The sequence below is a fragment of the Fundulus heteroclitus genome, chromosome 11 (genome assembly GCF_011125445.2).
Source record: "Fundulus heteroclitus isolate FHET01 chromosome 11, MU-UCD_Fhet_4.1, whole genome shotgun sequence".
In the NCBI taxonomy this organism is placed as follows: domain Eukaryota; kingdom Metazoa; phylum Chordata; class Actinopteri; order Cyprinodontiformes; family Fundulidae; genus Fundulus; species Fundulus heteroclitus.
The window spans coordinates 32,487,873-32,511,201 of NC_046371.1; the positions used below are offsets into that span (position 1 = coordinate 32,487,873).

Here is a 23,329-nt window from a genome sequence, read left to right on the forward strand (position 1 = left end):
CAGTTCCCCGGGATTGGCAGACTGGGGTGGTGGTGCCCCTATTTAAAAAGGCGGACTACAGAGGAATCACACTCTTAAGCCTCCCTGGTAAGGTCTATTCAGGGGTTCTGAAAAGGAGGGTCCATCGGATAGTCGAATCTCGGATTCAGGAAGAGCAGTGAGGTTTTCGTCCTGGCCATGGAACACTGGACCAGCTCTACACTCTCAGCAGGATCCTGGAAGCGGGAATGGGAGTTTGCCCAACCAGTCTACATGTGTTTTGTGGATCTGGAGAAGGCATTCGACCGTGTCCCCGAGGGATCCTGTGGGGGGTAATATGGGAGTATGGAGTACTGGGCCCTTTAATAAGGGCTGTCAGGTCTCTGTATGAGCAGTGTCAGCATCTGGTCCGCATTGCCGGCAGTAAGTCGGACTCGTTTCCGGTGAGAGTTGCCCTTTGTCACCGATTCTGTTCATAACTTTTATGGACAGAATTTCTAGGCGCAGCCAAGGTGTTGAGGGGATCTGTTTTGGTGGCCTTAGGATTGCGTCTCTGCTATTCGCGGATGACGTGGTCCTATTGGCTTCATCAGGGCGTGATCTACAGCTCTCACTAGAGCGGTTTGCAGCCGAGTGTGAAGCGGCCGGGATGAAAATCAGTGCCTCCAAATACGAGACCATGGTCTTAAACCGGAAAAGGGTAGAGTGCCTCATCCGGGTTGGGGAGGATGTGCTGCACCTAGTGGAGGAGTTCAAGTATCTTGGGGTCTTGTTCACGAATGAGGGGAAGATGGAGCGGGAGATCGACAGGCGGATTGGTGCGGCGTCTGCTGTGAAGCGGGCGCTGTACTGATCCGTTTTGGTGAAGAGAGAGCTAAGCCAAAAGGCGAAGCTCTCGATTTACTGGTCGATTTACGTTCCTACCCTCATCTATGGTCATGAGCTTTGGGTCGTGACCGAAAGAACGAGATCCCGGATACAAGCGGCTGAAATGATTTTTCTCCGTAGTGTGTCTGGGCTCTACCTTAGAGATATAGGGTGCCGAGCTCAGTCATCCGGGGAGGACTCAGAGTAGAGCCGCTGCTCCTCCACGTCGAGAGGAGCCAGTTGAGGTGGCTCGGGCATCTGGTTAGGATGCCTCCCGGACACCTCCCTTGTGAGGCCCAGGGGAAGACCGAGGACACGCTGGAGGGACTATGTCTCTTGGCTGGCCTGGGAATGCCTTGGGATTCCCCCGGAGGAGCTGGCCCAAGTGGCTGGGGGGCGGGACGTCTGGGCCTCTATACTGAAGCTGCTACCCCCGCGACCTGACCCCGGATGAGCGGAAGAAGATGTATGTATGTATGTATGTATGTATGTATGTATGTATGTATGTATGTATGTATATATATATATATATATATATATATATATATATATATATATATATATATATATATATATATACAAAATGGTCCTAAAATACTGGACAGAGATGATTTATGGGGAAAAAAATAATATAGAGTATTTTTCTTTTTGCTATGATTTTGTAATGTCTTTGATTCTAAGATACATTATTTTGGTTTTTTTGTTGATTTTTTTTCACATTGCGGTTTGTATTCTATCATTTTTAAATGATGTTATGGGCACCTCTGCTCTCACTGTCATCACGTACTCTTAAAAAATGGCAGATTGTCTTACTGATTAGTATCTGTTTTTGTACAGTTTAAAGTGCCATTTGTGAATGTATTTGAAGTAGGAAGCTACCCGGTTGGATCCGATTTATGATAAAAGGGATTGCGATAGATAGATAGATAGATAGATAGATAGATAGATAGATAGATAGATAGATAGATAGATAGATAGATAGATAGATAGATAGATAGATAGATAGATAGATAGATAGATAGATAGATAGATAGATAGATAGATAGATAGATAGGTTGGACAATGAAACTTAAACACCTCTCATTTTAGTGTGGGAGGTTTCATGGCTAAATTGAACCAGCCTGGAGGCCAATCTTCATTAATTGCACATTGAACCAATAAGAGCAGAGTGTGAAGGTCCAATTAGCAGGGTAAGAGCACAGTTTTGCTCAAAATATTGCAATGCACACAACATTATGGGTGACATACCAGAGTTCAAAAGAGGACACATTGTTGGTGCACGTCTTGCTGGCACATCTGTGACCAAGACAGCAAGTCTTTGTGATGTATTAAGAGCCAGGGTATCCAGGGTAATGTCAGCATACCAAGAAGGATGAACCACATCCAACAGGATTAACTGTGGACGCAAGATGAAGCTGTCTGAAAGGGATGTTCGGGTGCTAACCCGGATTGTATCCAAAAAACATAAAATCACGGCTGAATTAAATGTGCACCTCAACCCTCCTGTTTCAACCAAAACTGTCCGTCGGGAGCTCCACAGGGTCAATATCCACGGCCGGGCTGCTGTAGCCAAACCTTCGATCACTCGTGCCAATGCCAAACGTCGGTTTCAATGGTGCAAGGAGCGCAAATCTTGGGCTGTGGACAATGTGAAACATGTATTGTTCTCTGATGAGTCCACCTTTACTGTTTTCCCCACATCCGAGAGAGTTACAGTGTGGAGAAGCCCCAAAGAAGCGTACCACCCAGACTGTTGCATGCCCAGAGTGAAGCATGGGGGTGGATCAGTGATGGTTTGGGCTGCCATATCATGGCATTCCCTTGGCCCCATACTTGTGCTAGATGGGCACGTCACTACCAAGGACTACTGAACCATTCTGGAGGACCATGTGCATCCAATGGATGAAGGAGGTGCCGTGTATCAGGATGACAATGCACCAATACACACAGCAAGACTGGTGAAAGATTGGTTTGATGAACATGAAAGTGAAGTTGAACATCTCCCATGGCCTGATGTTACCACATTTAAATATTATTGAGCAACTTTGGGGTGTTTTGGAGGAGCGAGTCAGGAAACATTTTCCTCCACCAACATCACGTCGTGACCTGGCCACTATCCTGCAAGAAGAATGGCTTAAAATCCCTCTGACCACTGTGCAGGACTTGTATACGTCATTCCTAAGACAAATTGATGCTATATTGGCCGCAAAAGGAGGCCCTACACCATACTAATAAATTATTGTGGTCTAAAACCAGGTGTTTCAGTTCCATTGTCCAACCCCTGTACATATATATATATATATATATATATATATATATATATATATATATATATATATATATATATATATATATATATATATATATATATATACATACATTTATCAAATATGAGAGAGATAGATGTGTGTTTAATTTGTGTGTTTATCATATTAATATGTAACCGCAAAATATATAACTGTGAGTATATCTCATCCGGTTTGACTTCAGTTTAAATTGTTTTGGTTCTGAATAAGTATGTGTAATCTAACTGAAAGGTCTAACTGTGAACATATGATTAAATGAGATCTGAGCTGCCTCCTATTCACTCTGACAGCAGCTGTCTGATCTATGGTCTCACCCAAGTTGGCTGCCCTATAGGCACGTCGGCCTAGCGGCCGGCAGCGTCCAATGGGGCGTCTACGTATATAATGTCAATGGATTCAACTATATTTCTTGACGTAAAGATGCTATATCTGAGCAAGTCTATCAAGTGTCATTCTCACTCTCTTTTCTCTGTTTGTCTCCTTTCACTTCTTAAAGCTTTCCATCTTTGACGAAATATTCTGAGTTGCTGTGCTGAGTGTTGCTGATGTGGAGGTTTAGAGTGACTTTTTATTGACATGATGAGTACATAGTCTATAAAAAAAAAAAATCAATCACTCACAATCTGTTGTTTATACATTCTAATATTAAACAATCATGCCTTTCCTCTATTCCTCCCTGTCCAAATGTCAGGATTTTATTATATTTTGTAGAATGTTCAGGTTACCTCAATGGCGGTTTTTGGCACAGTCTAACCGGGCAGCCAACTGGGGCGGCACTGTTTTTAATGACACATAAGGGGCGCCATGCCTGCTGTGAGAAGATGCTGCAGCCCTGCAGACTGCACAGAGGCTGACAGGCAGGAGGCTAAAAGAGACGAGGAAAGGCCATGAGGAGGGCAGTTCACCTCTGGGTCTCTCTAATGGATGGGGAAACGGTGCTGTGGGGGATCCACTCTATGGTGTGATCGTCTAATGGAGTCTGTGGCTAAAGTCAGTCACACCCAGGGACAGGGAGGCTCAGGATTCCCATCCAACCGGTCTGTTTCAGGCCGAACCGGTCAGTGGTTGAACTATGTTTTCCCCCTTTCTGCTCAATAATAAAACGTAATCTGATATTATGAGAGATACAGACAGCCACTCATAAAATAAAATAAAAAAGAAAGGAAGGAAGGACGTGGAATGAGGTAAAGTAGCAAAGATGCTGGAAAGAAATGAGAAAGAAATGAGTGGAGTAGAGAAAATTTCTGCAAGATGCATCCTGTGTGCAAAATTACCAGTTAATTTTTTGTACAGCTGTTTTTTGTGTGTGTGTTTTTTTAACTGTGGGACCGCAGTCTTTACTGGAGGGACCGAGGTCAGCGTGATTCCAGTCAGCCAGGCCAGTAATGGACAGAGCAGCATGACTACAGGTTAGCAAACACACACTGCATGGTGTCATCACTTCCCAGACTTGGGAGATGCTATGAGTGGGCTTAGGATGTGTAGATTACCTTTAATGTAATCTAATTTGTTGTTCTTATTTCTTGTGTAATTTGTGTTGTAAAATAACGAGGTTAGATTAAGATTTCTTTATGTTTGAACAAAGGGTTTTATTTTGAATGGCTCTCGTGAGACCTCAAGAATTCTGGTTTTCCGGAGTTGTCTAGAAAGTTAAAAAGAAAACGGTCGACATATTAAAGTGTTAAAAGGTTATTTAAATGTATTAGCTCCTGGCTAAAAGGGCACAAGGTTTGTATTGTATTTTGTATTATATTGTGTCCGGTTTTGAGTTGTATGTTCGTTTTTAAATAAGTAAAATATGTTTGAGGTATCGAGAGTTAGCATCGTGCTGCTCTATTTTTAGCTAAGCTAACACGGTAATTTGTCTGTAAGGTTTAAAGGACTGTTTATTGGAACGTAATTGTATTTTTATTTTTTTATTTCTTTTAGCTCTTACAGCGAGTTCATGTGATACCTTCATCGACCGTTCGAATAAAAAGGATATGAACAATAAAAGAGTTAGACCATCTATGTGTTCACGCAGAACATTAAAGGTTACACTATATGTATAAATAATTACTCTGCTTTACCATTTAAAATGAATGTCAATCCACACTGGCTGACCAGGAAAAGAAAGACATTACAGGAGAGAGTGTGTTCAAAGGATAATATTTTGACAATAGGCTAAATCCCGCTTTTTTGGGTTTCTACATTAACTATTTTAACAATCCGAAGAAAAATAGAAATAAGTTGAGTAATTCCCTTGCTGTGTTTGTGTGTTTTTAGTGATTTCCTTATTTTGTTTTTTAATTGTGTTTGTGTTCTAACACTGCACATTCCATAATGTTTGTTACTGTTGTTGAGGCCAGTTTCCAACAAGGTTGCAGAGTTCATGCAGAGGGACAGCTTCGGAGAGATTTTTGCCCGGGGAGTAATTCAGTGTAGAACCGCCACTGGGTTAGCTGGACGAAGCAGTCTTTTGGTTCCTGTCCTTTATACAACAATTGGACTGGGAAGATGGTGTGGGTTTAAGTTTATTAGACAAGTAAATATATACAAAAACATCAACATCTTATCTTGAATGTGAAATAAGCAAAGGAGATGACTTTAAAGGTTAGGTCAAACACTATTTCTACCATAGGAATAGAAGTGGAGGTGAGGAACATGTATAGATAATATTAACTGAAATCTCAGTAATTTTAGTCTGTAGTCCAACTCCTTTCCTTTATTATACCACTGGAATAAACATTTTTATGTTTCCTTTCTCAAGTTTTCACCATGTTATTATATAAGAACATAATTCAAAGAATTACTTATAACAGATTTTTATTGGTAAGGGAATCGGTTATTTTTATTCATTTTTTAAATTTAGTAAAAAAAATGTTTTGCAATATTACTCTATAAAGAACCACTATGTCCCACTGATTATTGCGAACATAGAGCTCCACAGCGACATCTGGTGGGGCCTGGCCCCACTGGCCCCAAATTCAGAGACGCAACAGATTATGAAAGAAATGTATGCAATACATCATTACAAAATTCAACGTCCCTTTCAAATGTAATATTTTAATCTTCTAAACCACTGAATGTTGGCTTTTCTTTTGCTGCAGGGCTTAAATTAACTAAAATATAATTATAAATACACCAATATGAATCTGTGTATACTTAGGTATACTTGCTGAAATGAAATAGAGTGACAAATCAACGTTTCTACTATATATGCTACTAATAAATAAAAACGCTTCATGTCGGTTTGGAATTTTCCAAACCGACATGAAGGTAACGCAAAGCTGTGGGAAGTCACGTGATTCCAGACCAGGTCACGTGACCAAACCAAACGGGAAATGCGGGTATAGATCTGCTTATATATGGTCGGTGGGTGTACATAACAGCGCAACATAGATTTTAGAAGGTGGACTGGCCTGTGAAGTTGATGATGTTGCGCGTTCTGTGGCTGTTCGCCGCCTTTGACGCGGCGCTGCTGCTGGACACAGGCATGCTGTTTCCACGGGAGTCTTCCTCCAGAGAGGTGAAGGCGCTGAACGGGCTGTGGGCATTCCGTGCTGACAGATCCCCCAACAGGAACCAGGGCTTCGAGAGGGCTTGGTACAAAAGCAGCCTGGCAGAGGTGAGTGAGAGAACGAGGCTGCAGAAACGAAGCGGCTCAGTGTTTGAGCCTGATCGCAAAGCAATGATCGGGTGCTGCAGCCTGGGATGCTGTTGGACTCTTCTGTGATGATGAAATAGCTCCTTTGCGTGAGTCTAACTCAACAAAACACAGCTTCTGTTGTAATCAGAGGTTATAAAGTAAGATGTTAAAACACTGGTCCGACATGCAAAACTGTAGTCTTACAGATTATTCCACACACCTACTGGTTCAGCTGGTTCTGAACGACAGTGTTGAACTAACCTGATTCTGATTCCAGAGGTCCGTTATCTTTTTTTTTTCTTTCCCCAGTGTCCTGTCTAGCAATTTGGCAATAAGAATTGATGTCTTAATGCCAAATAGAGCTCGACAGATTTTACTTTCACAAGTGGAGCGATCAGCTTTCGCCATAGTGCTCCGCTTGATTTATGCATAGTTTTATTGTGATTCCTGTGGGGAGAATTTCAAATTATGTGGACACTAGTACACTACAATGGGAAAGTAGGAGAGTAAAGGTAGAACAAGAAGAGGAGAAAAATTTGCTATAGTCCAATCATTCCTCGTCTCTTTTAGCCTCCAGCCTTTCAGCCTCTGTGCAGTCTGCAGGGCTGCAGCATCTTCTCACAGCAGGCAGGGCGCCTGCTCGTTCCACCTCCTATGTATCATTGAAAACAACCTGGTCAGCTGCCGGGTTCGCCCGTGCAACCGCCACTGATAAAGATGACAACATGAGCTGGAAAGGGGCCATTAATGACTTTACATGAAACTAAAATGGGATCGATTGTCAGACTTGTTCCAAACCAGAATTGGCAGAGCAGACCTCAAAAGATCTGTAAGGACAAGCCTGTAATCCTAGATGCTGTTGTCAGGTTGTGTTTTTATTAAATGTTTTTTTTTATAAAACTTAGACTTGCAGTCAAGATGTCCAGTGAGTCATAGATCCCCAGGTACCAATTTACAACACCATTCACCAGATTCAATGACATCAAAAATATTTTAATATTGGTGCCAAAATTATTAGGATTTACCATTTTGTTTTATACAAGCCTATCCTACAGATACAAACACTATATTTCTCATTCACGTTCTGCCAGACTGGCCCTGTGATTGACATGCCGGTTCCTGCCAGCTACAATGACATCACCCAGGATCCCACTCTGAGAGATTTTATTGGCTGGGTGTGGTACGAGCGAGAGGTAACTGTGCCTGCCCGCTGGATCACTGATGGCCTGCGAGTGGTCCTCAGAGTGGGAAGTGCTCACTATTACTCAGTAGTGGTGAGTACGACATGAGTTCTGGAAAGCCAGTGGCGTCAGTGATTGTTTGTTTTTATTTTTTTTAAACTTGCTTTTTTTTTTTTTGTATCCACCAGTGGGTGAATGGCGTGAAGGTGACTGAACACGAAGGCGGCCATCTGCCTTTTGAGGCAGAAATAGGCACCTTACTACGTGAAGACCCAACTATGCCCTGCAGGATCACCATCGCCGTGAACAACACTCTGACTCTGCAGACTCTCCCTCCCGGCACCATCCAGTACATGAATGACCGTACAAGGTAAACGCCTCTTTCCTCAAACGTCATCGCTGGATCATAGGAAAGCCAAATCTCAGTACAGTCATTGTGTTAACCTCGGATCGCTGCTCCTTTTATTTTCCTTTTTAATATCCATATATGCAATCATCTTTCACCTTCAGCTCTGGTTTTACCCTCAAACCTTTTCTTCATTGATGAATCGCCTTAAGCAGGCTTGCTAATGAGACTCTCCTCGCTCCACAGGTATCCCGATGGGTTCTTTGTTCAGAACATCAATTTTGATTTCTTCAACTACGCTGGGATACACCGCCCTGTTCTGTTATATACCACTCCTAAAGCCTACGTGGATGACATCACTGTGGTTACTGATTTCTTGGATAACACGGGTAAACGAAAAGTGCAGATCTTTGCCAAGGTTAAAACTCTCATTCTTTTAATGATACGCACGCGTAGAAATAAACGCATGATAACAAAAAAGTGTTTCATAATTTCACCAAATGTAACCCTTTATCTAGCTGGTTCTCCTCTCTAGAAACCCGGATAAAAGTTGGTGCTTTATGTGTTGTGTAGCTGAAAGGGAGACAAACAAGCATGATATCTCACCCAAGTTGACATCTACATGCCACAACAATGAAATTGTGAATTTCTCAATTTATGATGCTCACTTAGCAACAAGCTTTTGTCGTTGTTCATGTCTGACATCTTTGTGGTGCTCCCTCTGGATTTCAGGGTTGGTTAGGTACAACGTGTCAGTCCAAGGAGCTTCCTCGGCCACTGTGAAGGTGACTTTAATGGACAAAGGGGGTCACTGCGTTGCTTCCTCCACTGAGCCTTCTGGAGTGCTCAAAGTGGTAGATGTTAGCCTGTGGTGGCCTTACTTGATGCACGAGAGTCCAGGTTATCTTTACTCCTTGGAGGTAAGTCATGCTTTTGATATAGAGCAGTTGCTTTCTGAATGGGGGAGTTCACATGAGGACTTCCACCAGGGAAGTGAAACTGTAAGATAAGCAGATTCGGAAAGCATTGTTTTATTTTTTCATAAGGAGGCCCCATGCTTTATTTAAAAGGCAGTATTGGAATAATGGCAAACAATGAGCCTATGATGTAAGGTAGTGCTGTGAACCACTCTGTGCTCTTTAAGGAGAAAACATTAAAGAAATGCAACCAATTTAGCCCAAATTGAACCTCTAAACGAAATGTTTGAGTTTGTTTCTTTAGGATTATGTATGAAATTTGAGCCGTCTTTGGGTCTTAGATTTCCACTTTGCTATTCAGGTCCGCCTTATGGCTGCTGATGGGAGCTCAACGTATGAGGATGTTTATGCTCTACCAGTTGGCATCCGCACCATTAACGTCACGAGCACCCAGTTCCTCATCAACAACAAGCCGTTCTATTTCCATGGTGTCAATAAGCATGAAGATGCTGACGTAAGTACCAGGGTGAAGCTGAACCTTGACCGAGGACTCATCTTTACTCGCTGTTCAGTTTAAATACAGTACCTTCCAAAAATATTTGTGTCCCTCAAACCATCATATTCTGTCTCATTAAGTCCTTAAAATTCAATTTTATTGTGATTTTATGTGATGGACCAACACAAAATGGTTCCTATTCCTGGTGTGGAAAGGGAACGATACATGGGTTTTAACACCTGAGAAGTATGGTGTTCCTGTTTGAAGCAGAGTTGGTTTATAGAACAATGTTCTAAGCTTTGAACACCTTGTGGAGCAGTGGTTCTCCAACTTGGTCCTATAGGTTCACTGTCCAGCATGCTTTAGATGTCTGTGCTCCAGCACACCTAAACAAAATGAGGCATTACTTCCTAAGCAGGCCATCAAGTGCTAAGCACCCATTTATTGAATTCAGCTGTTTGGCAGCAGAGAAACACCTAAAGCATGCAGGACTGAGAACCACTGTAACAAAGCACTGTTCAGTTCATTGTCTAAAAAAAATGGAAGCAATATGGCACAAGAGCAAACTTACTTAGTTGTGATGATCTAACTAATCTGACAAGGCTGCTCAAGGAGAGCATCTATCACAAGAGCAGCAAAGAGTCCTATGCTCTACATCACCCATTCAAGCGCTGAGTAAATGCTTTGAAGACATCAATGGATGAATGGGCCAAAATTTTCTTCAATTGAATAAAAACAAAACTGTAGTAGTAATTTTTGGACCAAAAGAAGAGCGATCAAGAGTTAGCACACAGCTTCAGTTGCTTCAGCTAGAAACTGCTGATCAGGCCTGAAATCTGAGTGTAGTGATGGACTCAGACACGAACCTCCAAAAGCATCTAAAGACAATTACTAAGTCTGCCTTCTATCATCTGAAAAACATTTCCAGGATCAAAGAACTAATGTCTCAGCAGATCTGGAAAAACTAATCCATGCGTTTATCTTTAGTGGAATTGATCACTGCAGCGGTGTCTTCACAGGTCTGCCAAAATAATCGATCAGCCGCAGCTGATCCAGACGCTGCTTCCCACATCCTCACTAAGACTAAGAAAGTAGAGCACATCACCCCAGTTCTAAAGTCCTTACACTGGCTCCCTGTATCTCAGAGAATAGACTTTAAATACTTCTGCTAGTCTATAAATCCCTAAATGGCTTAGCACCTAAAAACATTATAGACTTGTTATCAGTGTATCAACCCTCCAGACCACTAAGGTCTTCTGGCTCCAGCCTTCTCTGCAGAACCAGAACTAAACACAGAGAAGCAGCATTTAATTCCTATGCTACACCTATGTGGAACAAACTTCAAGAAAACTGTAAAAGTGCTGAAAGCCTGAGTTCCTTTAAATCATAGTTTATAAAACAATGTGTTTAGAGTTGCCTTTAAATGTTAATGTTGAAGTTTGTTGTCCAACTTGTCTTATATCTTGACCTCCTGCTACTTTCCCACTGCAATGTTCTTTCCTTTTTAATGGTTTCTTATGTTCTGTTCATGTACAGCGCTTTGACTTGTCTTGTTACTGAATTTTGCTACAAACAAACCTGCCTTCCCTTATTATGGAAATCCACTGCTCAGGTGGAAGAATCTGGAGACATGAAAACTATTACCGTATTTTTTGAAGAGTGGTGAGAAGTAGCGTACTTCACAACAGTACGCCACTTTGTCTCCAACATGACCTCTCGCTGAAGTTTGTGGTTGTAACATTACAAAATGTGAAAGTTCACTGGGAAAGTATGCTCCTGTAGGAGCTGTAAAATTCCCTCAGGTAGCAATATCTGCTGAACTCATTTTGGAGCTTGTCCTGCCTTGTGTTGCAGATCCGAGGTAAAGGCTTGGACTGGCCCTTAGTGGTCAAGGACTTTAACTTGATAAAGTGGTTGGGGGCCAACTCGTTCCGGACAAGCCACTACCCGTATGCCGAGGAGATTCTGCAGATGTGTGACCGCCATGGCATCGTGGTGATAGATGAGAGCCCCGGGGTGGGCATTAAAGACATGTAAGCTCATCTCCTCTAAGGTGCTCGCTAGGTTCAAGTGTTTAACAGCCAAGTTATGTGTAAAAAAGACCTGACAGGATGTCCTACCTTCCACTTAAAAGTGGGTTGGTAATGCTGCCAAAGAGACAGAAGATAAGAGCTTTTTATTTCAAAAACTTTTTAGGTGGAGACATCAAAGCTGAGGGGCCCATTTTAGACCTCATGTTTTTGTGACGCTCTCGTCTGCTGACACCTATTTATACCTAGAAAACTCTGATTTATGATGTTAAAACATTTCTAGTATTCCTGATGTAAAGCAGTTATGTCTGCAGTGCATCAATATCCTGACCTACTCCTGGAACATGGACCATGTCCCACCAGTTCTTAAATCACTGCCCTGGTCCCTTGTTGTTGAAGAATAGATCTTAAAACTCTACTGTTGGTCTATAAAGCCCTAAATGGTCTTGGGCAGAGATGCATCTCTGAATTGCTTGCCATGTATGAACCATGCAGACCCCTCAAGTCATCAGAGGTCTGCATACTCTGAGTAAACGGGTCCGGCAGCATTTAGTTTCTGTTCCTCTCAGCTCTGGAACAAACTCCCTGAAAACCTGCGATGTGAAGAAACTATTGCCTCTTCTAAATCAGAACAGGAAACATTATTTACACAGCAGCTGTTTATAAAATACTGAACTGTCCGCCCGCTTAATTCAACATTAATTTAAATTTGGCTTTAAATCCATCTTTCAACCTGTTTCTTTTATGCAATGCTTGTCTGGATATAAAAGGGTAAAACAATCTGCCACCTCTGAGTGTCAGTTAGAGATCCTCTAATGGTCAAATATGTTTTCATTTGCGTTGCATTTAGCTGCTAATTAGAGGTAGTTGGTTTTATGCAATAGTTTACAAGCGGAAGACTTTTTTTTTTTTCATCAGCTGTGAATGACACATTGAAACTGTACAGCTTCAAAGATTAGAGGTTGGTTTCGAGTACTGTAGTGTTAGTGAGGTAATGGTACCGTGCTGCAAAGGCTGTCTGTAAACCTCTTATACGCTTTGCCACAACAGTCGCAGTTTTGGAAACGCCTCTCTGACCCACCACCTAGCTGTCATGGACGAGCTTGTACGGCGGGACAAGAACCATCCATCCGTGGTCATGTGGTCCGTAGCCAACGAGCCCGCTGCAGAGATGAACCCCGCTGAATATTATTTCAAGTAAGTTATTGTTGATGATGGTGCTGCTGCTGTTTGTTTTTTACTCCTTTTAATTTCAACAGTTTATGGTATTGACCAGGTATCTCCAACCATCAGAGCCAGATGTAGTTAAGGGCCCTATAAAGTGTCTCTTTGTAACTTTGAACAAAAATGATGGAGAATCAAACAGTGTTATCAACAATGTATTTTCTGGTTTTAAGGTGAGATCTGCATTGAATTTCAGTGAAAATCTTTTCAGCTTTTTCAAAATGTTTACACTGTCTTCATTCTGAAACCTTCAAATTGAAATGGGAATCCTTAACCAGAAAAACAGGCATATCTAAAACCTGATCACGACCCTGTAAAATCTGGTTGATTTTTTTTTTTTTCAGGAATATTTTTTCTGTCTTATGGTCTGTCCCCATTTATTTATTTTTTTTTAAGAAAAAAAGAACAAAGACAAATTTTATTTCTTTAAATGTAGGTTTTGCAGAACTGGACACATTCTGTTTGATAAGATTTAGTGCAGGGATGGAACCTCAGATCCAAAGGGAGTAGCTTGGGTTTTAAGGGAGTTCTGGTCGACTCTTGTTCCCTGTAAAGGTTGGACCCCCCCAGGACTCCCCCTTTGTCCCCGATCCTGTTTTGCACTTCATGGACAGGATTGCAGTGTAGAGAGCAAAGGGTGTGGATACAACTGTGGATGTTTGGTTTGTAAAGGTCATTTACCCCAGGTATAGAGCAAAAGTAGCATATAGTGTCACTTTGGGGGGCTATATTTGAACAATGTTCCTGTTATGGATAGTGTTGCACCGATACCAGTATCGGACGGGGCCCAGATCCAGCACTAAAATGGTGGAATCGGCGAGTACCAACAAATAAGGCACCAATACCATTTTGATGTTTGTATGTCACTTGAACGCAGCCTTCTCTCTCCCGACTAGTATTATACATGTTATATAAGTTCATGAAAGTTGCACTATTTTGGCATTTGAGAGCCAAAACTCAGGGTTTAAAAGAGACTGTCTTACTGTTGCACTACTATTATACATGTTATAATTTCACGAATGTTGCACTATTTTGGCCTTTGAGAGCCAAAAGTTTATTCAACTATTGTCACCCATACCAGGTAGTCAATAAAAAGTTATACTACCCTAAGTAGTATGCAGTTCTTCATACACACACATACACAGTATCGGCCAATACTGCACAGCCAGGTATCGGGGCCAAAAAATGGCATCGGCGCAACACTAGTTATGGAGAATACTTATTTGAATTCTGTCTAAATAGATTTCCTTATTCCTGATTGCAGTACTTCATAGCTCCTGATGGAGGCACTAAACAGGAGGCATCAGTTGGAGAGAGTTGAGTGGAAGGTGGTAAACAAAGGAGAAGGTTGATCATAAAATAGTCTGAAAACCTTGTCATTTAAAAAATATACTGCTTTCTAATGCTTTGGTTTATTACCTTTTTGTTGGGGCTGAACAAAAAGAGAGGGCCTGTGCTTTGACAATAGGTACAGAATGCACATGAAAAGTGAGACAGATACTGGGATGTATTGGCTTAGCCTTGTTTAATGGAGAAACCCTGCAACCACCCTTGCACTGTCAATCAGTTTTCCCCTGAACTATAATGTAGGGAACGCTGTTAGACTAGCTCTGAAGCTGCCTTAAGCAGCTGGAGCACAGCATTTGCCCGATGCTGCAGAGTCCAACCCAACCAAATACTACGCCTATCGAACAAACTACCATCTAATGTAGAACAGATTACTAGATCAATGTGTGCTTATGTGCTTTTTTTTTGTCTCTCTTGTTGTCTCTGCTCTGTCTTCTGTAACCCCCAGTCGGTCGAGGCAGATGACCGCTCATACTGAGCCCGGTTCTGCTGGAGGTTTTTCCTTCCCGCTAATGGGTGGTTTTTCTTTCCACTGTCGCTTCATGCTTGCTCAGTATGAGAGATTTGCTGCAAAGCCATGGACAATGCAGACGACTCTCCCTGTGGCTCTACGCTTCTTCAGGAGTGAATGCTGCTTGTCGGGACTTTGATGCAATCAACTGGTTCCCTTTTTATATAGGAACATTTTTGACCAATCTGTATAATATGATTGATTCTGACTTTGTAAAGTGCCTCGAGATGACATGTTTCATGAATTGGCGCTATATAAATAAAATTGAATTGAATTGAAACTGTGATTTGGGAAGAACCAAACAGTCGGACAGTTCCACATGCACAGGTGTCCTCTGTCATAGCAAAGGTATAAACTGACTTCAACAGAGTCCTTTAGCTCACTGTGATTATGTAACTGTGTTATCAGCCGTTTTTGATTTGTGGATCCATCTCCTGACTCCTGACACTTGATAAATGACTCACTGCAGTTTTTTTTCCCCCCCTCCAGGACGGTGATAACGCACACCAAAGCTTTGGACCCTACCCGACCTGTAACCTACGTCACATGCAGTAACTATGCACGGGACAAAGGAGTGAGTCGCCCTCCTGTCTTCATCGTAGTACTAGCAGTATAAAACAGAAAAACCTTTCTGTTGTGCATGAAATCTGACAACTGGGGTTCCTGGCTTGTAAAAAGGAGCATGCAGCTGTGCGTAAACATCGCACCACTACATCCATTAAGGTTTTTATCCAATTTCTGTGCAATCCGGAGCAAAATTCCAGGCTAGGTTGGTAACCCAGAGGGCCCTTCTGTTTAACAGCAGCCATCACTTGAAGCAGTGAGCCCTTTAGAACGTACCAATCTGTTTTTTATTATTGCACAACCAGCAATGATTGCCATCTGTGGAAATTTTTTTACATTAAAAAAAACCCTTTCTAATACCTGCCCTGGGTAACAGCAGGTAACAGGAAAGCCTGATTATGTGTAAGACTGTTTCATCTCAAACATCGATTTGTTGTGCTGTCTCTAGGCTCCCTTTGTGGATGTCATCTGTATAAACAGCTACTTCTCCTGGTACCATGATCAAGGCCACCTGGAGGTCATTCCTCTCCAGCTCAACACACAATTTGAGGACTGGTATGGAAAATACAAGAAGCCCATCATCCAGAGCGAGTATGGAGCTGATGCGGTGGCAGGGCTTCATAATGTGAGGAACTGCATTTAACTCAAGTCTTTACTTGTCTGTACTCGAGTTCTGTTCAGATATTCTACATGTCGTCATCGTTAATTTTGGATTTTAACAGTTCTTTTTGCAGAAGTGTAATAATTGGACAAACATTTTTTTTATTGAGAAACCACACACTTTAGCACAAGGCCATGGCATAATTCTGGCTGAGTATTTGACCACTATTTTTATAAGTGGCTTATTATAGATTAACTTAAATAGGTTAGGATGATCAGGGACAACCCTGACCATCCTAACCTGTCTACCGAGCGTATTAGTGCGTATCAGTGTATGAATGTGAATGCGATTGGGTGAATGTGGCTGTAGTGTACAGCACTTTGAGTGGTCAGTATGACATGAAAAGCGCTATACAAGTTCAGTCCATTTACCATTTAAGTATAGGTAGAGTTTATTTAAACTGTTTTAATTACTTGGTGCAAACATGTCTTGTAAGTATTCATGAATTTCTCAGTAGGGTTTGGGACACAGCCTTGGGAAGGAAGCTTAATATTAGCCTGCTTGTTTAGGATCATCGTCCTTTTGGAAAATTTAATTGTCTGCAAGGTTCCACCATTTAGCTGTTGCAGGTTTGCAGTTAAAATTTGAAATAAGATAGCTGCATTATTCTTGGAAATCACATTTTTGTTGCTAGATGGACCCCAGGAAGGGATCAGAAACGGATCCAAATGTATTAAAATTGAATAAAGTTATGTTGAAAAATATTCTGACAGATCCAAATTTTAAAGAAATTTTCTTTCAATCAAGAGTAGGAAGGACGAAAGGCAGGTACCTTTCAAAATATAACCATGTATAAATGTACATGATAGAGACAGAAACATGTATCATCTACAAGTCACACATTGAGTCAGATGACATTAGGACAGTGTTAAACATGCATTAAACTGGTTTTGGAATGGATAAAGCAGGCTAACATTAAGGAAAGACCTCTTCAAAGCCTTAACCTGTATTGAAGGTTTGTGGAATGCTTAAAAGATGTCTGTGCTAAAAAAAAAGATTATTTGACTAAGCAATCAATTTTGCGAACACATAATCAAATGTCACTCTTCAGGATCCACCTGTGATGTTTACTGAGGAGTATCAGAAAGAGGTCCTGCAGAATTACCACAGTGTGTTCGACCAGAAAAGGAAGAAGTACGTCATTGGCGAGCTCATCTGGAACTTTGCTGACTTCATGACTACACAAGGTATACAAAAACTCCTCGTATTCTTGCTTTTTTGGGGGGGACTAATCTCAGTTTTTGTAAAGCTTTTAGCCACTGATAACAATTTTGGCATACTCTGATTTCAAGAATGTAAAAATATAAGAAAATAATTTAAGATATTTTCTTTTCTTGCCAGCCAGCCTTGAGTGACCATTATTTATACAATTAAGAGCAAAGGCAACATTAAGTGAAAGTAGTTGATGTAATAAAACTTATTTTTTTAAGTTGCTAAAGACATTTTAAAGCAACTTGTATAATAGATTAGTGCAGCTAGCATTGCTAAAATAGCAGTCTCAGAATTCAGGTGAGGTCCGACATTCAACGGGGAGTACAGACTAAAAGTTTGTGAAATTTCTCAGCATTTCCAAATCCAGCATGTTCTTGGACAGATGGATGTTGAACACTCTTTGCTCTACTTTGTTTGGCCTTCCTGTTATCTGCATTCTCTCCTGCAGCCTGAATGAACTGCAGACATGCCTCCTCGTGACATAGAAAATAGTTTTAATTCTAAACGGCTTCTAATATCTGTTCTTCTTTCTTAAACTCCTGAGATACTGAAAATGGTTAACTTAGTTTTCACTCTGTAATGGTATCCATACCAAAGAGTGTTCTTGTTAACATTATCTGGTAGCACTAGGGAGTGGTCTGGTCATTGAACTTTTGAGCTGCTGGCCAGACACCGACGTGTCAGGACTACTAATGCTAAAAAATCTGCAGGTTCGGTTCAGCTGATTTCTTGGCACGTCACCATTTTTGATTGAGCAGTCTTAAAGGCAATAGTGAAATTTCTTTTTTTTTTCTTTTTCTTTTTTTTAAGGCAAGATCGACTCATTTCTGGGCCTGTAACATTGGTTGGCAGATGCTATAGTCCGCTTTTATACCAGCCTCTGGTTTCATACACAAGAACATTAATACTTTTCTCGAAATACCAATCTTGTGGCTGACCTTGTGTTTGTAGGGATCCTGCGTGTGGTGGGGAACAAGAAGGGTATTTTTACTCGGCAGAGGCAACCAAAGGCAGCAGCATTCATCCTCAAGGAGAGATACTGGAGATTGGCAAATGAAACCGGGACCCTCCCTCTCTGGACCAAGTACCCCTGCCCACTGTGACTGACTAACACAAGCGTTTAAGTCCCCAGGCCAGCTTTGGTTACAGGGAAGCACACGTGTTCTGATTTTTCTGTTTACTGTTCAACCAAACTGAATTTCACTGCATTGTGTGACAACTAGGATGACATTTCAATGTATCTTCTTGACTTGGAACCTGTCTGTATGATTAGACTGGATTGATTTTCTAAAGTGCCTTGAGATGACATGTGTTGGGAATTGCGCTACATGAATAAACTGAGTGAAGTTGTTGATTACATTCAAAACTTACACTCATGGCATCAGGGTGATTTACTGGTATTCATTTTGTTCTGGGGGAGTATGTAATATTCAAGCTCTGCAGGATTTTATATTGAACATATTTGGCTTGATAAGCAGCACCAGGCATGGCGTTAGTCCAGACCTCCCTCCAGTTTGAGTCATCAGTGCTGATATCAAAAGCTTTCTCCCAAACTTATTTAGTGAGTTGAACATTATTGGGTCAATAACACCTTATAAAGTGCGACAAGAGATGAAGTGTTTTCTATATGTGAAACAAAACTGTAAGTTGTTCAATATTTTAGTTTAGATTGTTCAAAAGAAAAGCAATGTTATCTGAGCGTGACCTACAATGCAAATTGACCTCTACGATCAGCCTGTGTTAAGACCTCAGAGTCTGTTTATAAAGTTGGTAATGAACAAGTTCCATCATGAACGCTTGGACTGAACAAACTCTAAATTAAACCCGATCAGACATTGGCTCAGCTTTGAACTAGTCACTTGTTACACAAAGATATACAGTCATGGCCAAAAGTATTGAGAATGACAAATATTATAATTTCACAAGATCTGCTGCCCTCTGGTTTTCATGTGTGTATGTCAGATGTCATCACATACGTACAGAAATACAATTGCAATCATATTATGAGTAACAAAAGCTTTTAAAGACAGAATGAGTTAATGCAGCAAGTCAATATTTGCAGTGTTGACCTGTCTTCTTCAGGACCTCTGCAATTCTCCCTGGCATGCTCTCAATCAACTTCTGGACCAAATCCTGACTGATAGCAGTCCATTCTTGCGCAATCAATGCTTGCATTTGGTCAGAATTCCTAGGTTTTCGTTTTTCCACCCGTCTCTTGATGAATGACCACAAGTTTTCAATGGGATTAAGATCAGGGGAGTTTCCAGGCCATGGACCCAAAATCTCTATGCAGATGCACTCACACCGGCCTGCTGCCATTCCTGAGCAAGCTCTGCACTGCTGGTAGCCCGATCCCGCAGCTGAAACACTTAAGAGACGGTCCTGGCGCTTGCTGGTCTTTCTTGGGCGCCCTGGAGCCTTTTTGGCTTTGACTTTACAATTAATTGCTGTTACGCTGATCACTCTTTATAACATTCTGGAGTATATGCAAATTGCCGTTATAAAAACTGAAGCAGTAGAGTTTGTAAATGTTAACATTTGAATCATTCAATACTTTTGGCCATGACTGTACAGGAAATTAATAAAACTCAACATTTACAACAGCTAAGCCCCCTTTAGGTCTTACCACCTAACATTCAGCCATTTTAAGCAAAAGCTTTCTCTTTTCCTAAATTAATTTACTAAACTCAGGGACTTTAATAACCTTGTTGGATAGCAAGAGGGAAATAACTTGTAGTGGATACAGCAGCCTGGTCAGGACAGTCCTTTTAAACACCACAACTCTACCAATCCAAGAAAGAGACAAAGCCCAAATCAACCCTCATGGGATTAAGAAGATAGAGGGGGTTACCTTAAATTGATGGATGAGAGTGTTTCATTTAACTTCCCAAATACAGAAAAAACAGAAGGTGCCCAGATAAAAAGATTTTTGAAGGTCAGAGCACAAAGTACCATTGTTCTAATGGCAAAGCCTGAGATTAGGCCAAATTTATTTTCTACCTTTAAACGTTTAAAACAGTAAACATATTTACCCAGGTGTGGGACTAAAACATAAGGCCTAGTTAGGAAAATTAAAATGTCATCAGCAAAAGAGTAATTTTATTTTCTCTGTTCATCCACAATCCCAGATACAGGGTTAAAGCATTCAGCCCTACAGCCTGGGGTGACTCGATATCGATATCAAAAAAGAGGCAATAAGCAGGGTGGCCTGCTTATTGCCTCAATAGAGGGCAAAGTTTTCAGACCTCCTCCCATCAGTTAAAACTGACACTGTTGGCAACCTAGTCCAGCTAATACACTCAAAGTGTGTAAATCGGATGGGGCCATTTGACCTAGTTGAACAGACAAAACGAGAGGTGGGTCTCAACTGATGCAAATAAATAACATATTTTCAGTAAAGTCTTGAACTTTAATTAAAACTAGTCTGGCCCTTATTAGTAATGTGAGCTTTAAGAGCTATGGGACTATATATAATACAATAATCAGAACAATTACTGTGTATATAGCTCTAGATTCTGTGTATATATATATATATATATATATATATATATATATTTTGTCTGCACCATCAACACCAAGTCAAATTCCTTGTAAGTGCAAACCTACTTGGCAATAAACTTGATTCTCATCTTAATCTTTTTACCATTAGAGAGATATTGGCCTCCCTCAAACTGAGAAGTTGAAGATGTTTTCCAAAGGATGAATAAACGTAGGGTCCAAATTGATGATAAAACCCCTTCTAAAACTCACATCTAAATCAATCAGAACCAGAATTCCTAGGTTTTCGTTTTTCCACTTGTCTCTTGATGATTGACCACAAGTTTTCAATGGGATTAGGATCAGGGGAGTTTCCAGGCCATGGACCCAAAATCTCTATGTTCTACCACCAATCTAGACAAGATTGGTGGTAGCGCTCACTTCGTCTTCTCCGAACAAGCTGTTTTCCAGATGTCCCAAACAATCGGATTCATCAGAGAAAATGACTTTACCCAGCAGTCCACTCCCTGTACCTTTTGCTGAATATCAGTCTGTCCCTGATGTTTTTCCTGGAGAAAAGTGGCTTCTTTGCTGCCCTCCTTGAGACCAGGCCTTGCTCCAAGAGTCTCCGCCTCACAGTGCGTGCAGATGCACTCACACCTGCCTGCTGCCATTCCTGAGCAAGCTCTGCACTGCTGGTAGCCCGATCCTGCAGCTGAAACACTTTTAAGAGACGGTCCTGGCGCTTGCTGGTCTTTCTTGGGCGCCCTGGAGCCTTTTTGGCAACAATGGAACTTCTCTCCTTGAAGTTCTTGATGATGCGATAGATTGAGGTGCAATCTTTCTAGCTGCGATTCTCTTTCCTGTTGGGCCATTTTTGTGCAGTGCAATGATGACTGCACATGTTTCATTAGAGATAACCATGGTTCACAGAAGAGAAACAATGATGCCAAGCACCAGCCTCTTTTTAAAGTGTCCAGTGGTGTCATTCTTACTTAATCATGACAAATTGACCTCCAGCCCTGTCCTCATCACCACCCACACCTGTGTTAATGGAGCAATCACTGAAACGATGTCAGCTGGTCCTTTTAAGGCAGGGCTGCAATGACGTTGAAATGTGTTTTGGGGGATAAAGTTCATTTTCTAGGCAAATATTGACTTTGCAATTAATTGCTGTTACGCTGATCACTCTTTATAACATTCTGGAATATATGCAAATTGCCGTGATAAAAACTGAAGCAGTAGACTTTGTAAATATTAACATTTGAACCATTCTCAATACTTTTGGCCATGACTGTACTACAATACCTAGTTATCTGATTCTGTTGTATTGGGCAGAGACTCATACAAAAATTGCAGTCCTCGAGAACTGAAGTTAAGACCCCTGTGGCTACATTAATAAAATTTCCAACCTAGGCGTATCATGACTCCTGTGGTGAAAGATGGATGTATATATAAATAAAGTTAAATGGGACATTTTTAAATAAGTGAACAGCTTTTTTTTTTTACAGTAGAATGTGTCATACTGGGCAAGGAGAGGTTAAAGAAACAAGTTTTTAAAAAGCTTTAAAACCTCTGGAAGGTTCCATATGTTCCTATGCTAAGCACTTTTAGTTGAGCGCTATCCGCAATATAATAATTGGAATATGTTTGGAATATAGTAATGCAGTGGGATGCCCCCCACCCCACCTTTTGCTGTGAACTGCTGGTCAGGTGGCTGAAACGTGGACACACTTCCTACAAGATATTCAAATTTTGTGATTGTCTGAATGTATTTATTTAAATGTTTTTCTTTTTTCAAAAAATAAAAATATATCCAAACAACCATGGCATGAAGCAGTGGGGAGACTGCCATGCACCCCTCTTATTACTGTAACGCTGGTTTAAATCTACATCTGGTGCATTATTCACAGCATGCCTGTTAAGCAGTTGACTGCAGGCTGGCTCCCCTTAGCCAGCCTTATTAAGCATTAACATTCTGCACAAGAAGCATAGATTTATTTTTAAATGCTTATTTTAGTCTACCACTTGGAATTTTGTAAATTTATAATAGTAAAAATCATATCTTGATATATCTAGGTGCGGGAATAATTGTCTTTTCTGTCTTTAAAGGGATATTTTTTATGTTTGTGTTTACTACCATGAAGCAGAGGTTTATGTGCTGAAGGTTGGTTTATCCTGATGATCTCATTCTGACCCATGACAGCTTCACAGCCCTCTGAAAAATACATTCAGGGCTGCAGTGCAAGTGTGGGCCTATCTTAAAGCAACTGTATTGAAATTAATCAACAAATTTATGTAATTGTTGGTCTGTCTCACCAAATGAGTCGCCATTGCTAGCGAGTTTATTTAAATGACTAAAAATAACAGGTGGTTTCAGAGGGAATGTTTTAATGGTAGATTGTTTCAACATAACAAGGTTCAAATTTGCTCCACTTTAGCCAGCCTTCTTAATATTTTAGGATATACGAATTTGAACAAATTTCTTTTTGTACATTTCTACCATTCATGTAACACTTTTCCATGTAAGAAAATACAGCATTTCAAAACATATTTGGCAATACAGAAGCAAACTCGGGGAGA

At 41.0% G+C, this 23,329-nt stretch overlaps 1 protein-coding gene across 1 annotated transcript; it reads left to right on the forward strand.

Moving 5' to 3' along the window:
* Window positions 1–6,473: 6,473 nt before the first annotated feature.
* Window positions 6,474–18,659, forward strand: gusb (glucuronidase, beta). The gene is made up of 12 exons (XM_012851110.3): window positions 6,474–6,759; window positions 7,872–8,054; window positions 8,150–8,331; window positions 8,554–8,696; window positions 9,040–9,227; window positions 9,586–9,738; window positions 11,575–11,753; window positions 12,801–12,947; window positions 15,322–15,406; window positions 15,845–16,021; window positions 17,109–17,244; window positions 18,221–18,659. Exons 1-12 carry the CDS (start codon window positions 6,565–6,567, stop codon window positions 18,370–18,372), a joined length of 1,920 nt encoding a protein of 639 aa, XP_012706564.2. The 5' UTR covers window positions 6,474–6,564; the 3' UTR covers window positions 18,373–18,659.
* The last annotated feature ends 4,670 nt before the right edge of the window (window positions 18,660–23,329 follow it).